The following is a 17,619-nucleotide window of genomic DNA, read 5'->3' on the forward strand; positions in this document are numbered from 1 at the left end:
TTTTTCCCGAATGGTGATGGTGTCTTCCAAGATGACAAAGCTCCAAGCCATCGGGCACTTGTTGTGCAGGAATGGTTTGAGGAACACAGTTTTGACTTCCAGCATATCGATTGGCCTCCGAACTCCACCGATATCAATTCCATAGTGCACTTGTAGGACACAATGGAAAGTAAGTGTAAGTGTAAGTGTGTGTTGTTGTCTTACGGCACCAGGGGTTTCCCTCATCTCCGCGTTGCTTTCATTGTGGTGAACCAGTTCACTGGGAAATGCCAGAGATTTAAAAGTGTGTGGGAATTGTTCATGTGTTGTGTTCTGTACCGTTGTTCATCTGGTCATTTAGCCGTTGGACCCCTATTGAGGCCCAACGTTGTCCCACTTACGCCCCGTGGAGGCAGACCAGGAACCCAGTAGCTGTAGATTCACTCTGGCAGGTCCTGCCGCTTAATTTCCTGGGATTTCGGCGGCTAGGACCTTAAAAAAAAAAAAAAAAAATATATATATATATATATATATATATATATATATATATATATATATATATATATATATATATAAGTAAATAAAAAATCTGCGCTGGGGTAATGTCGCTTTGGTTTGCTAGGCCGAGTTTTGGGCGTAAGGTAATTTTATCATATTAAGTTTTTGACGTGTGGGGCTTTCGCTATGATGAAGGTAGAGAGGGGAGGGAGACCGAAGATTGGGGGGAAAAGACAGAAATATGGGGCCAATAGAGTAGATAGCCCCAGTTTTCAGTGGGGCATGCCCATGCCCCACCAGAGTAGAAGTTTGGGGGTGGAGGAGAAGGAACAAAAAATGTCCCCTCCCCCCAAGGAAGTGGGAATAATAGGTGAAGAGGGCGAGGGTGCCCTCTTCAGATCGCCATCAAGCTGTTTGCAACTGTGCTGCATTTAGTCTGTTCTCTACTGTCTGTGCTGCATTCCCCCGTCCTTGCTTTTCTCTTTCGTGTGATCAGCGCTCTTCTTGTCCAAGTACTGGTCCTCTGCAGGGTTTCAGTTTTTTTTGTCACATTTGGCGCCGATTTTTGTCAATCTCTGTGTACGTTGCTGTAGATAGCTATTAGTGTTTTTCTCCTGGTGAATAAGTCTTGCGCATACTGGGAGAGTGCCCTATATTCATCCTCAGTGTCCAGGAAGTGGTGCTCCAGTCCTTTTGGGAAGTATCTTAACCTTGTTATTAGTAGCCCTCTGAGGTCTTCATAGTATTGACAATCATAGACTATGTGGCTCCAGCTTTCACTTTCCCCACATATGCAGTTGGGGTCCTCAACGAGTCGGAAGCCAAACAGCTTCTCCTTGTAGGGTCCGTGTCCGGTTAATAGTGTTGTCATATGGTACCCTGGGAAGTACCACGGTGGCTGCTTTGGGTATATTTTCTGGAGGTCTGGTAGAAATCTTTTTGTTACTTCGCCTTTTGTAGTCTCTGTCCATCTTCTCTGCCAAAGATCTAGGAGGTGGGTCTGTAGCCTATTTTTTTCGTATTTTAGGTTGCCCGCCGGGTCTGTCGTGTATCCTTGGTAGGTAGCGGCCACACCCCTGGCCAGCAAAAACAGTAGCTCCGCCTGAACTGCCTCCAGGTCCAGAGGGAGCGCTCCTGCAAGTACCTGCAAAGCTGGGGTACTTACCGTGCTGCAGGCGCGCGTTGTTGATAGCAGTATGGTCCTTTGGGTCATTTCTAGTGTTCTTTTGTTGACTACCAGTGTCGTTTTTGGATACCACACCGCTGCAGCATAGGTGATTGCAGGCAGGAAGGTTGTTTTATAGTAAAGCATCAGTGCTTTTTTCTTGAGTCTCCAATCTTTCCTTGTGATTCTGGTTACCAGTCCAGAGTATCTTCTGATTTTTCTTCTGATGTATTTCAGATGCGGCTGGAATGTCAAGTTTTTATCTAGGATAACGCCCAGATACTTCAGTTGGCTCACAAATTTGATTGTTACATTGTTGATTTTAATTTGCGGGGGTCGTCGTAGTTGCAGTGTCCCCTTTAGCAGGATCGATGAGGTCTTGTCTGACGATATTTTCAGCTGGTTCTTTGAAGCCCATTGCTGCAGCCGCTGCAGTGCCTGATTTGCCAGCGTCTCCAATTGGGCCCTGGAGTCCGCCTCTACCGTCAATGTCAAGTCGTCCGCGAAGGCGTGTACTGCCACAGAACCCAGGTCCGTAGTCAGGAATTCATCGAGGACCATTGTCCACAGAAGCGGCCCAAGCACCGACCCCTGCGGACATCCTCTGTGCACCTCTCTTGTTATTTTTTGATAGTGTACATTGATTTCCACTCTTCTTTGTGTTAAATAGCTTTCAATTACTTTGTAGAGGTTAAGAGGCACCTCAGCTTCAATGGAAAGTCATATCAAACGTCTGGGTAGGCCAATCACCTCCATACCTGCATTACTGACCGCATTGGGCGCATTATAGCCTTAGTTGCTAATGCGCCAATAAAATCCAAATCAAATCAAATCAAACTGACCGCATTACACACAGTTTGGTTGGACATACCTCCCGAATGCATCCGACCTGTTATTGAATCAATGCTATGTCGGATAGCTGCTGTACTAAAGGCAAAAGGAAGACCTACGAAGTATTAGGTAGGTAGTCATAATTCAGTGATCACGCAGTGTATATCCAGTCCATTCTGTTCTAAATTATTCAAATTTTCTTTTGCGAGTTCGGCAGCGGTCTCTCCAACAATTGGGAAGAAGCCTAAAAATTACTCATTCACTTCCATCCTGTCACCTAGAGTGTGATCATATCTAGTTACTTCATACATTTGACCAGTGTAGGATACTTCTGATATATGTCAAATGACGTATAGGATACTGTCAAATGGAATTACAAAATATTTAGCTTGTTTTATATTATCGGCTATCTTTTTGTCTCACATAATTCTTAAAATGTTAATAAACTCATTTTGAGTCTCTGGCGATAAATATGAAGGTTCTTTCCTGTCAGATGAATGGTCAATTCTTAAACAGGGGCACGCCGTTCACGCGTGCAATGTGTGCGATGCACCCAGGCGCCAGCAGTCCAAAGGTAGAATTCGTTGAATTTTACCTTTGGCCTGCTAGAATATTATTTTCTGATGTTTTTAATTAATGGGGCGCCGCATAAATTTTTGTACACAGGTGCTGCACATTCCTGTTCTTAAAACACGTTCTTTCAAAACGAGGTCATAATTTTATAGCAACTCTACCATTTCTCAAAAAAATTTCCTTCATTTGTAGAAAATATGGATTCATCATGTCCACGAAAAGGAAGATCCTGACGAGCCAGAAATAAGATTACATCTAAAAACCAAACTGTGGTCAATAGTTTGTTGAAACTTCAACCCAGCTCTTAAGGTTTTCCACTTCTCCAAGCACGAGAGATGGTGTTTACTATTTTCACGGTCAGAAACGTTTGGGTTTAATTTCCACCAAGTTTTAAATCCCGTGATAAAGTTGAATGTTTCGATTTCGTTATTCTTCAATGAAAACAGTTCAGCAAAAACAAAATAAATTTCATAATGATGGTGAATAAACCATCCATGTTTTTAAAAAAAATTTCTCAGTTTGGTAGTGTTTTATGAAACCAGGAAGTTGTAAGCTGTTGGCACTTCCTTTTAATTTTTTTCTCCTGCTCTTTCAACGGTGTGAAAAGGTCAGTCCTTATTTTGAAAATATTCACTGCCTTTCTTAATAAAATAAACCAAGTTATCTGGTACAGGTGTACGCAAAAAAGGGATGTCGGAATACTTTAAAATATATGGTTATTTCCTCGTAAGGGCATATTTTATTTTATTATTGAAATACGAGTGCAGGTTTGTCATATATTTTATGAAATATGCATAACAAATGACTATTTTTGAATAGTGATGTTCGCATATGAAGCAGTTACTGTTAAACACATGTAGGAGATCTATATCTGGCCGTAGCTCTTGTCTTTTTACACAAATGACATTTAATTAATGACTGTTAAGTTTCATTGTTTGCATAAAGTCTAATTTCAAACTCAGCCAAATAACTGTCTGCAAAAAAAAAAAAAAAAAAAAAGACACGGGGGGCCAAATTGTTTGCAATCGGCTTACTCCACCCAATGCTGCTCCTCGATACACTGCAGCCACCCAAGCATACACTAAAAGGACGTGCTTGGTTAGAAACAACTTCCAGGTAACCCGTGTCATCCAAATATTGCTTCAATGGTATCAAAGTGCCCATTGTCTATATTGAATGCACTCCCTATCCACGATTATACTGGATCGATAGTGATTTCGCCATATTCTCATATGGTTCTCCCATCGACCTGAATCAGCGGTAGCCTAAATTCGTCAGACTAGGAAACGTTTTTTCAATATTCCTCTTCAAATGTTGTACTCGCATACAAAACTGAAGAGTGAAAAGCCTGGGCTTGAATCCCATTGATGACGCGAGGAAATTTTATCGGCGTTTTTCACTCAGTAGCTGAGTTAGTGGGTGTCATGCATGGACAGTGAGATTCTCCCCCCCCCACACACACACATGCGCACGCGCGCACACACAGGGCTGATGATGAGTTGTGTGTTCTGAAATGCCACCTTAGTTATTACCGTTGTACTGAGTTATACAATCATTTGACTGTAGTCATTCTGTTATCCTGCACAAGACCTGTGAGATCCTGTTGACCTGCTTTAGTGAGCTATTTCCTTTCCTATCACAGGATCGCTGCTGGCTGTTATTGGACCAATCTTGATGTACCTGAGACAGAGTTGCACCTGTAAACTTTAGCAAGGTTGCAGTATTATCCAATATACCTAATAGTGGAGCGTTTGGCGCGGACTACTACCATGCAAAGTTCTGTATCAATTAAATTGTTTGTTTCGCTCATTCTGGCAGTGAACTGCACGTATACATCTGTCCACCTGTCTTGTCTCGCATACTGTTAGTGAACGAGTGCTTAGTTTCAGGAAAAATGTAAGCATTCCTTGTTGTTGGGTTCTTTGGGAGCATCGGCGACTAAGGCCATATTGTTCCTTGCACTCTGTTTGTAAATTGCGTGTGTTCTGAGGTCGATTTTCTGTTTGCCGTACGAAAAACACTAGTTTCTGGGAGAAAAAAAAAATACTATCCTCGCCTGAGACTGACTAACTTAGCCACGTTGTGAAAAAGACACATAAAAATATCGGTCGTCGGCAGGATTCGAATTCAACTCTTTTACACCCGTTGTGGGGAGGACACGATTTTTCCAAGGGTGTAAGTGTTCCTAATAAAGTGCTACTCAATATATACATACGATAAATGGCACAGTGTGATGATTTTTTATTTATTTTTATAATAATGAATGAAAAAAAATATAACTTTCAGATCAGATGAGTTTCATTTTAATATTTATTCCTGTTTGGGCATATTTAATTGTTATATCGGTTACATGTTTCATGGAACAGAATTTTTCTAAAATAAATTTACCTTTTTTTGTCTACCGATAGGGAGCAGTGATATATGTGTTTCAAGAAATGCTGGAAACTTCGCTTCGCTATATTTCTGTTTACTATCACACCATCGTATGCTTTTCGTAACTGAGCCCGTTTGTAATGTGTTTTAGCTGTTCTGCAATTTTTATACGTTTATTATTCTTGTAAAATGAAGCTGAATGGTAACGAATGCATTCGTTTTACAGAATAATACACATTACTGAAGTTCTTTAGGCGTATATATATTTTTTTTGTTATTGTTTGAACTTTTGTGCGCGTGTTGCTACGCTTTTAATTATGGCTTTAAACGTTGATGGTCATGCCAAGGACTTTAAATTTACTTCCGAAGAGATTAATATGCTAGGGAAGGCAGTTAAAGATGAGCGCTTTTGCAAACTTTTGAATGATTATGTCGAAGAGATCAGTGACCCTGAAAACCGGCGTCTGTATGAAAAAGAAATTATTACATTAGAGAAGGACCGTGGAATTAACGTGACCTTCGTTCACCCTGAACCCGGTTATGTTTTGAAAACAAGTACTGATAGCGGAAGGAAAGTCTTCATAAACATTTGTAAAAATGAACATGTCGAGAAACCTAGCTATAAGAGAGTTGTTAATGAGAAAGACGAGAGAGGATTTTATTGGAATATTCCTTATCTTCTTGCTTCCCCTAGAGAAGATTTGGATAAGGCAGGTAAACTATGTTTAGTGTATGATGTTTTGTTTCATCCAGATACACTGTATATGGGAGAAAAGAACGGACGTTTCAAAAGAGTTACTGAGGAAACTGCTATAAGCGGTGTCGAGGAGAAATTCAGTGTCGTGTTAGAGAAGAAAATAATACGGTATCCAAAATTAAAATTTAAAGGCTTGCCCATAGCCACAGTTTTGAGGACTAAACAAACAAATTGTAAAATAGAAGGTGATCCCAAGAAACCGACTGTTGAATCGGTGCTAAATATTCCTCATAAAGTTGAGCAGAGTAAAACTTTCAGTAATAGTATAGATATTAAAAATACAAGGAAAGAGAATGATACATTAAAAGCAGATACCGTAAAGAATGGCGTTGTTGTGCCCAAGTATACTGTCACTTGTCGTAATTGTGTTGATCTCCAAGATTATTCAATTATTCCAAATAGCATCGCCAGCACTCGGCCAAACGAAATATTGGTTGAAATCGAGTTGCCAAAATTAGATTCAGTTGCCAATATGAAATTGGACATTTTCCCTAGAAGACTTAGTTTGTCATGCGATGAAGTTGGAGCACGTTATCATTTGGATATTGGACTTCCATATCCAGTTGATGAGCCTAATGGAAATGCCAAATTTGATAGAAGCAGAAAAAGGCTAATCGTGACATTGCCAGTTGTACCATTTAAAGGTAGCAGTGCAGATGTTGAAAAAATTTATAATGAAAGAGAGTTAGAATCATTTGACAGTGGTAATATGCACGATCTAAGACAAGATGACAATTTAAAGCAAACAGACTGTTATATTTCCAGTAGTATGTCGATGGGTGAAATGTGTCCTGAACATAAAAACATTGCAGAAAGTGATGATGATGATGCCACAAATATTACAGAGAATTTAAGTTTTGAAGTTAATAATGAAATTACTACTGACTTAAAAGAAGAACATAAATGTCTCGTAGGCTTACATTCTCAACAGAATGTGGCCTATTCATTTCCCGAATTTTGTTCTAATCAGTCATTAGAGATATTGACATTTGTTTTGTTTGTTAAAAATGTTGACCCTTCATCTCTTCAAGTTACATCATGCATCTCATGTTCGTCATGTCAAGTTTTGTTTTGTTCTGTGGGCAGTGGTTTTGTACCTTTTCATTATTCTTTGTGTTTAAAATTTGATGAGAAACAGACATTTAAAAATCATGATGTAGAAATTTTGGAAAATAGTGTGATTCTTAAGTTTGTGAAAGACAATGATTGTATCGGAATGTGGTCACATTACTGGGCAGGAGTATCCATCAGTGAATTACAAGAATTGCAGTTGCTGTGTGAAACTGTAGTTACTAATCAGATGCAAAAAATAAAGGCAAGTAACTTTAATCAAGTGATTATTAAATTAATCTTCCATTTGATTCTTATTACATTTCCATTGCTGTAATTAGAAAGGTCATACATTTTCCATTTTTTTTAGCTCTTTTATTCAATTTTCTTATTTTAAAATCACACCAGGCTGTTTAATTTTTAATATATTAGATTTTTAAAAGTGTTTTTTTTTTTTTTTTTTTTTTGTATGTGGGGGGATTAGTAGGCAATGTTAACAGTAGGTTAAAACAACAAGAAAAGATAAAAATAAATAATAAATTTATTTATTATTATTATTTATAATAAATAAATTTATTATGTAGAAGGCTAAGTCCAAAAGATTTACAAAACTATGCTTAATCTTTTCAACAGAATTGTTCTATTTAGGGCATCCTTCATTGATACATAGCGAGAATCCTGGAAAAGTCAGATTTTCATCCTCCCATTTTTTCAAAGTAGTCTGTCAATGATGAATGGAAATGGCTTCATGCCAAAATTTTCATTTTCTAATGCCATTTTTAGATAAGCTAAGAAACAGCCTTGAACTTGCTGTAGGGGTACAAATGTTGACAGTATTTGTTTAAAAACATAATGTAGATAGTAGGCCTGACTGTTTAATCAAAGGCTTTACATTTCAGAGAGAAATGTAGATAGATTGCATATCTCATTTATGAGATAAATTGCATATCTCATTTATGAGATATGCAATTTACCTCTGAAATGAGAATTTTTTTCTCTCATTTTATCATTAATGCAATTATTGGTTATTTTTTTTATCGTCCTTGAATAAATACCTCACAATAACCAAGGCCAAATAACTCAAAACTGAGCCAAAAATTTAAGTGAATTGATTTGCTGATTAATATGTTAATTAATATTATTTAATAAATATGCTTAAATGTGTGCATTGTATCTCATAATATGGAATATGAGATAAACTAATGTATCTCATTCCATATTATGAGAAGAACAAAGTTAAAATGCATTAATTTTATGCTTATTCTATAAGTAGATATTTTATATAATATAATTAAATATAAAATATGGTTTATCAGTGTAATTTAATTAAAAAGTTATGCAACTGATAAGCTTACTGTTCCTTCCAATTTAGAATATCATATAATTTTGTCATAATAGGACTCCCTCAGTTGTGTGTGGACTGTCAACGGGAAAAGGTTTATATTGCAATCCTATTTAGATTTTGAGAATGTATTTAGGCTAACATTTTCATTTCTTTGCTGAATAAATCAACAAGTTGTTGATAATATCTATGTGAGAGAGAAAGAAAGAGAATCTTTATTGCAACAACATTTGATTGTTGTTGCAATAAAGGTTAATTGTTGCAACTTTCCAAAAGGCCAGTGGTTTAAAAATAGGTGTTAAAAATCACTAAATACCATAAGACTATTATTACCATAAGATAGTGGTAATATAGTATCAATAATAAAATATTGTTTAACAGTTGGTGTTAAGTAATGAAAAGCGCTTGATCATGTTACAAATTTTTTTTTTTTTTTTTTTATGTGAACCCCAAACACGAGAGGTATTAGAACCTATAGTACTTAGTACCGTGCTTGGGTTGGAGGTTGAGAAGACGAAAGAAGATATTTGTTGACATTGGACTTGAACTTCTGTAGATTGTAATTTTCAGGAAATACGTATGAAGGAAGGTTGTTCCAGAAAACAGCAGTTGAATGAATAAATGAGGAAGATGAAAAGTTGGTTCTGTGGGTTTGAAGTTGGACAGTAAATGGATGTTGACTGGTGGCGGCACGTGTTCGGACTGTTTTGAAAGAGAGGGCGGGAATTATAGAAGCCAGTTCAGAAGAACAGTGCTCATGGAAGTATCTGTAGAAGAGGCATGCAGCAGAAACAGTACGTCTATGAGAAAGCGAGTGGAGAGACTCTGTTAGAGATGAATCATTAATTAACCTAACTGCCCTCTTCTGAATGGAATCAAGAAGCCTGAGAGAGGTTTTGGGGGCACCATCCCAGATGTGGGAACAATATTCCATAGCAGGGCGGATTTGCGATTTATATAAAGTGGACAGCTGTTTGGAAGAAAAGTAACGCCAAGAGCGAAAGAGAAAACCAAGTTTTTTAGATGCAGAGGAAGCAATATTTGTAATGTGCTTGTGCCAAGAGAGATTAGAAGTCAGGGTTGTTGTTGTTATTTGGTTTTTAGGAGCATTAGCAACTAAGGCCATATTGCTCTGGGGATGTGCGGTGGTCATTCCCTGACCTTTCTGCATCCTCCGTATTTGGTGGTGACGGGCTCGAACCCCTGTCTAATCAAGAAGCGTGTGCTACACACTGGTGCTCCTTCCCACCTGGCTACGGAGGCGCCATAGAAGTCAGGGTAATCCCCAAAAGAGATATATCATTTTGCCTAGAAATCGGAGTGTCACTAAAGATAAGCATAGGAGCAGAAGAATCCTTTTTGCGAGATATAAGACAAGACTGAATTTTAGAAGGGTTGAAATCAACTAAGTTGTCTTTGCCCCACTGGAGAATTACCTGAAGATCGGCATTTAAGGAATTGGTAGCAGATTTTCGAGAAGTTGAAGCTGATTGAGCAGGACAAGGTTTCTCAAAATGGAAAGTGGAATGCAATGTGCTATCATCGGCAAAACTATGGATAGGATTTCCAGACAATGGAAGAAGGTCATTGATATACAAAAGGAATAGAGAGGGGGAAAGAACTGAACTTTGGGGGACACCGGCATTAGTGGAGAAGTTAGAAGACAGAGAGCCATCTATCATCACCCTCAGTGAGAGATCAGAGAGAAAACTGGATAACCAATTACTAAAAACAGTTGGCAAACCATAAGATGGAAGCTTGTTTAGAAGTCCTTTATGCAAAACACGATTGAAAGCCTTTGAGATGTCAAGAGCAATTACTTGTGTTTCACCGAACCTTTCCATTGAATTAGTCCATAAATGGGTAATATAAGCCAGAATATCACCAGTGGATCGACACTGACGGAATCCATACTGGCGATCGTTGATCAGATGGAAGGTTTCTAGGTAGTTTAAGAGTTGGCTGTTAATTGATTTCTCCATTACTTTAGAGAGAGTAGAAGTAATTGCAATGGGACGATAATTGGATGGGAGGGATTTGTCAGCCTTTTTGGGAACTGGCTCGATATGAGCAAATTTCCAAGCAGAAGGAAAAACACCTTTGAAATAAGAAAGTGAAAAAAGGCGGCAAAGAATAGGAGTAAGTTCAGGAGCACAGATTTTGAGAAAAAGTGGAGAAATACCATCAGGACCTGGAGCTTTCTTAGCATCAAGATTCATCAAAATCCTTCTGATATCTTTTTGACGGAAGACCACAGGAAGCATTGAATGGAGCCTGTTGGGAATGGTGGGAGGTGTTTTACCAAGCTCATAAATACATGAGCTGGAAGAAAAATGGGATTCTAGCAGGTCAGGTCAGCTTTATCCTTGGCTGAAGTGACAACAGAACCATCTGGTTTGGACAGAGGTGGGAGCAGAGATGGGCAAAAGTTGCGGCCAATAGCTTTGGCAAGAGACCAGAATGCTCGGCTACCATTAGGGCAAGAAGCAAGTTTTCTACTCTTAGCCTGTTCAAACTCTAGTTTGGACTGATTAATAACTGCTTTACAATTGTTGGGAGCTTTCGTGTAGGCAGAAAATGAAACTGAAGAATAAGAAACAAGCCAATTACGATATGCAACATTCTTCTCTTGAACAGCCTTAGCACATTTATTGGAAAACCAAGGTTTAGATAAGGGACAAGATTTTAAAGTGGAGTGTGGGATAAAGGATTCCATTTCTGCAAGAATAATTTCACTGACACGATCTGAGCAAACATTGACATCAGAAGTTTTGAAACAGTAATCCGACCATGGAAGACTGCTGCACAAATTGGAGCAGTGTGACATTGGAGGCAAATTGCTGCTGTGGATAAAGGGGTGGCTGAGGGGGAGAAGACAGAGAGTGGTAATCAATGGACACTGCTCGTCGTGGACTAATGTTATTATTGGAGTCCCTCAGGGCTCAGTGTTGGGTCCATTATTGTTTTCTGTATTCATAAATGATATTGATGATGGTATATCAAGCTTAATGTCCAAGTTTGCAGACGATACATATGAAGGTAGGCAGGGTTGTCAAGGACACTACTGACACTATGCTGCTGCAACAGGATCTGGAAAGGTTGAGCAGATGGGCTGAGAGGTGGCAAATGAAGTTTAACATTGACAAATGTAAAGTACTACACATGGGAAACAGCAACCCCAGAGCAACGTATCAACTCTGTGGTACTACACTGACAGTGGTAGAGAATGAAAGGGACCTGGGGGTGGTTGTGCAGGCAGATATGAAGTTCTCTGAGCAGTGCAGACGGGCTGCAAGAGTAGCTCATGGTGTATTGTCAAGGTGATTATTCCCTTGTATAAGGCAATGGTCAGGCCACATCTAGAGTACTGTATACAGGTCTGGAGGCCTCATTTCAAGAAGGATGTAGAGCTGCTGGAACGAGTACAGAGAAGGGCAGCAAGATTAGTGAATGAGACAAAGGGGTGCTCTTACGAAGAAAGGCTTAAGTTTTGCAAATTACAGTGTCTGGAGACTAGGCACCAGCGAGGTGATCTGATAGAGGTGTATAAAGCCTTGAATGGTTTGAGCATGCTCAATGCTGATGGGATTCTTCCTCTCGCTCAGAATAATCACCTGAGAGGGCATAAATTCAAATTGAGGAAAGACAGATGTAGGATAGACGTTCGGAAATTTGCCTTTAGACAGCGGGTGGTTGGTTGGTAGAACAGACTTCCATCCCTTGTCGTGGAAGTTGATAGCCTAAATAAGTTTAAGGCTCAGCTGGACAGGTATTTTGAACGAACAGAGGGGTGAAGTAGTAGCGGTTTTTTTTTTTTTTTGGCTGATGCTGCATAAGCTTGCTTTCTTGCATCAAATGCCTCTACTAATGCGAATGCTAAAGAAAAGAAGTCTTGCAGGTCATCCCATTTTGCATTCTTGTAATGCCAAACAACACGAGGTTGGGAATAGCCATGAGATAAAGGTTCCGCTGGAGAAGAGACAATCACCAAGTTGTGATCTGGAGTGCCTAAAGGACCTCTCACTTCGACTGTGTACGTAGAAGGGTTGTTTGTGAGAAAAAGATCAAGCGTATTGGCTGTATGATTAGGATTGTCCGGTATTCTTGTAGGTAAATGAACAATCTGTGCTAGGTCATTAGTAATTGCAAAAGCCTCAGCATCTCGACCTGCTGGGTCGGTGTGACTAGAAAACGGAAGCCAGTTGTGAACATTAAAATCACCAAGGAAAATTACCTCACTGTTAGGAAAGTTGGACTGGAAAAAGTCAAGTTGCAAAGAGAGGAAGTCAAAGAGCTCCAAGTGATTAGTGGAGTTGGGTTATCGTTATCTCAACCGATAGCGGTAGAGACAACAGATGAATTTGACACAATGAGGTAGAGAGATTTTAAGCCAGAGAAGATTAAAGAGAGGAGATTCCAAATTGCCAAGTCTCTGACAGGGAATATCAGAACGGACATATGCACAAGTACCACCTTTGAGGCGAAAGGAATCATACAGCGAATAATTTGGGCATCTGAGATGAGCAGTAGTTGAATCAATCGATAACTGAGATTCTGTCAGAAAAAGTACATGGGGTTTGGCAGACTGCAAGTGGAAATGGACATTGTTGAGATTAGAATTAAGACCACGTATATTTGTGAAATGAATTAGGAAGTCCTTGGGAGGTTTAGATCTTTTCGCAGATAAGCTTGCTCTATTAGTTTGACAATTCATGGTGTTTTCAATAGTAAGAAAAAGTGGGTAGGACATGCTGTATGAAGTAATGAAATTTTTGGATATGGCGTACACTTGGCGAGGATATACCCATATCCTTGACATAACGTGGCCTCGACAATGCTCCCCGCATACACACTACTCAGACTCCCTCCAGTCACTATCTGGCAGAGTAGAGGTAGCAAGATTATACACTAGCTGATCCAGAAGCCTCCTAGAGAGTTACCAATAGGTTTCGGTCTGGTGTACTAACTAGCGGCCGGCCTGTGAACACCGTTTTAGAGCTGTACCCTCGAAATGTAAGGAATATTCGATCTCACCACGACATTCATCATAACCTCAAAAGTTATCAATCATACTGCATGATGGAAGAGATAGGGAAGTGTTGACTGGAACTTAGCTCTAGAGACTAAACATGGGTTCCACCACTTCAAGCCTCCAATAAGCAAAGTGGTGGTATTTCACCGGTTGATGGGAGTCATCTACCACCTAGTATTGCCTGGTAACAAAGAGGGGCGGTATTCCTCCATGTGGTGTGGGCGTCACACCTCGACCCCTGCTTACGTTGGTTCACACCTGGGTGGTCACCCACCATGTACTTGTGCATGGAGGTTATACCCAGGATTACTAACAGTCCCACCATCGTGAAGGTGCAAGCAGAGGATGATTTGGCTGTCACAGACCGTCCGGACTTTGCCGAAATTGGGTCCACTTGACTTAAGTGTCACCTGAATATCAGTTCCATCAGCGTTTTAGACTCCCGGGTAGCAAGTACAGCATGTCTGGCATATCTGAGAAAATGTCTGTGACAACCTCAAGGACCAAAATTTGATGTGGAGCTCCCTAAAAAATCAATGAGAAAGCTTTCTCATCAACACGTATTGTCAGATATAGTTACAAAAGGGTAGGCTCACATCTATGATATAAGAGGGAATCCTCACCCCACTGTTATTCTGTATATCATTGACAAGACACCATGAGCTACTCTTGCAGACTGTCTGCACTGCTCAGAAAACTTCATATCTGCCTGCACAATTACCCCTAGGTCCTTTTCGTTCTCTACCACTGTCAGTGTAGTACCACAGAGTTAATACGTCACTCTGGGGTTGCTGCTTCCCATATATAGTACTTCACATTTGTGAATGTTAAACTTTATTTGTCACCTCTCAGCCCATCAGCTCAACTTTTCTGGATCCTGTTGCAGCAGCGTAGTGTAACAACCCTGTCAACCTTCGTATCGTCTGCAAACTTGTACATTAAGCTTGATATACCATCATCAATATCATTTATAAATACAGAAAACAACAATGGACCCAATATTGAAACCTGAGGGACTTCACTTTAGTCCATGATGAGCAGTGTCCATTGTTTACCACTCTGTCTTCTCCCATTCAACCATCCCTTTATCCATAGAAGCAATTTGCCTCCAGTGCCACACTGCTCCAATTTGTGCAGCAGTCTTCCATATGCAACAGTATTAAAAGCCTTTTTAAGATTCAAATATGATATCAAAGTTATTCCCTGCATACAGTTCCTTTGTGACCACAACACAGTATCTGACTGGTCAGGCAAGACTTTCCCTTAACAAAACCATGCTGTGTCCGAGCTATAACTGAAGTCTTGACTAGATGACCTTGCAGTGCTTCTTTAACCAGTGCCTCCATTAATTTTCCTCAAACAGAAGTTAAACTAACAGGTCTATAATTAGTTGTGTTGCCCTTTGATCCTCCTTTGTGAATTGGGGTCACATTTGCACATCTCCAGTCCATGGGTACCTCCCCTTAGTCCAAAGAAGCTCTCATAATTATGACTAAGGGTTTGCTTACTTCATTTGCTGCCTCCTTTAATATTAATTATAATAAAGGGTATGTCCCAAAAATTATTATATACCTGGGTCACAAGATAGTGCATGTTCTTTATGATAGAGAAGGCCATAACTTTTGTTCCTTCACAATTATTTTGCATTTCAGTTATGCATAAAATGTTTTGGGATAAACAAAGAATTTGATATTGCTAGTGGTTTCAAAATTTTATTGTTGGGATAGACATATGAGATTTTTTCCACCGTATGACTGGTACTGGTACAAAGTGCATAGGGTGGTTGTTGTGTCTGGTTACTATTGTTATTATTGTTACTCTTAGTCGAGGAACTCTCTTACTATCTTGCAGATGTTCAGGACTGGAGTTCCATGTATGTATTCTCTGGGAGGCCTATTATTGCTAAGTTCTTATGGATGCTCTTTGGCACATGCTGGTGGTCATTACTTGTTCCATATACAGTATATCTTTAACTTCCTGTCTTAGGTCTGAGTACTTCTTGATCTTATCCTCGTTTGTTTTGTGGAGGTTGTTAGTGTTGGGCACCACTATGTCGATCAGGTGTGACGGTTATTAGATTAAGTGAGACCGAGTGAATATATAAATTGTGAAAATTGCAAAATTCAGATTACCAAAACTCTCCACAATTAGTATGAACAGACACTATATGCTTTAAAAATTGGACTCTATATGTCCATATATAGTTGGTCAGTTTAATTTCAAGAGAATATTAAATACAGAACTGATTTGCATCAACAGAGGTTACTAAAATTTGATTTCCTTTCTGGAAGTTAGTAGACAAGGCTATAAATTTCAACAAAGTCAGTTAAATGTACCACAAACTCAAAATTGAAAGCATTAAAGGAATTCTTTGATTGCAATTACATTATATTCAAGAATTAGAAATAATGGCTCATTGCTCTGATGTCTTCAACCTGGTCATTACTTGAATGTTTTCTTGTGGCGTTATTTAGTATTAACTAAATGATGTCACATTATGTATTTATACAAACAGTACCCAACTTACATATTCCCATACTTTATATAAGATTGCAAATTATTTTAAAATAAAAGTTCATGCCACAAAGTCATTTTTATGAGAAAGCTATTTACAAGCAAGCAGGATAGTTGTGGCTGTTGTCCAGTGTGTATTGTAGTTGAGTCACTTTTTTTTTTTTTTTTGCAAGGAAGAATGTTTACATATGTAATATCTGTTGTGCTTTTGTATATAGTGTTTTTTTCAGATTTTTACATGGTAATAATGGAAGATGAACAATAAAATGATTATAAAAGTACCAGTGCCACTAAAAACAATGTAAAATTAGGCTTGAATATGTTTTTTTTTTTTGTGTTTATATGAAAACCCCAAAACACAAAAGGTATTAGAACCTGTAGTACTGTTTGTGGGTTGGAGGCTGATGTAGTTTACAGATAATACATGTGAGGGAAAGTTGTTTCAGAAAACAGAAGTAGAAGGGATAAATCAAAAAAGAAGGAAATGTGGTTTGGAGTTTGACAATGAATTATTGCTGACTGTTTGTGTCATGCATTGAGATTGTTTTGAAAGACAGTGAGATGTTTGTACAGAGTGAGTAGTTGTTTAGAAGAAAAGTAATGCCAAGAGTGATAAAGAAAACCCAGATTTTTTTTTTATGCAAAGGAAACAATATTCGTGATATGCTTATGCCAAGAAATATTAGGAATCAAGGTAATCCCTAGTAAAGATATTTTGGCTATAAAAGACTACTTTTATAGACAAGATATCTCAAAATATCAAGAAAAGTAGACTTTTCTTGATAGATAGTAGACTATCTTGTGATATTTTCTAGAAAAGCAGACTTTTTTTTATCAGAAAAAAGACCTGGCTGAGTTTTAGAAGGATTAAAGTTAACTAAGTTTTCTTTGCCCCATTGGTGAATTACCTGAAGATTAGCATTTAAGGAATTAGTGGTCATCGATAATCAAGAATTTGAGGCTGTTTGTTCAGGACAAGGCTTCTCATAAGATAGAATGTAGTATGCTATCATCAGCACAAGTATAGATAGGATTTCCAATTATTGGAAGAAGGTCATTAATATACAAGAGGAAAAGAGTGAGAGAAAACTGAACCTTGGGGATCAACAGCATTAGTGGAGGACAGAGCACCAACTATCGTTGTCTACAGTGAGGTTAGAAAGGAAACTGGATCTCAAATTGCAGAAAACAGTCTGCAGTTCATAAGGTGGGATCTTATTTAGAAGATCTCTATGCCATGCATGATTTAATGCCAAACATGATCATGTAGTAGTGGTGGCAAATGATGCAAGAAAGCACGCTTCCATAGCATCAGCCAAAAAAAATTTCTGTTAACTGCTGATATGGACTTATGCTCTGCTAGCCAGAGGACACAGTTCTCTTTTTTCCTCTCTTGAAATTATCTCTTGTTGGTAGATTATCTAAAAATAAAATTAAAAAACAAAATTAGAGTAATTTAAGTAATTATTTTTGTGCATAAATAGTAGAATAAATTACCTTCCCAC

At 38.7% G+C, this 17,619-nt stretch overlaps 1 protein-coding gene across 1 annotated transcript in view; it reads left to right on the forward strand.

Moving 5' to 3' along the window:
• The first annotated feature begins 5,673 nt into the window (after positions 1–5,673).
• The window catches only part of Nop17l (PIH1 domain-containing protein Nop17-like), a 158,967-nt gene continuing 147,021 nt past the window's right edge, over positions 5,674–17,619 (forward strand). The window contains exon 1 of the mRNA XM_090387880.1: positions 5,674–7,491. Coding sequence (XP_090244006.1) covers positions 5,737–7,491 — 1,755 coding nt within the window. The 5' untranslated portion in view covers positions 5,674–5,736. The remainder of the gene's footprint in view (positions 7,492–17,619) is intronic.

Source organism: Mastigoproctus giganteus, chromosome 13 (genome assembly GCF_048544385.1).
Source record: "Mastigoproctus giganteus isolate SK-2022 chromosome 13, ASM4854438v1, whole genome shotgun sequence".
Taxonomy (NCBI): domain Eukaryota; kingdom Metazoa; phylum Arthropoda; class Arachnida; order Uropygi; family Thelyphonidae; genus Mastigoproctus; species Mastigoproctus giganteus.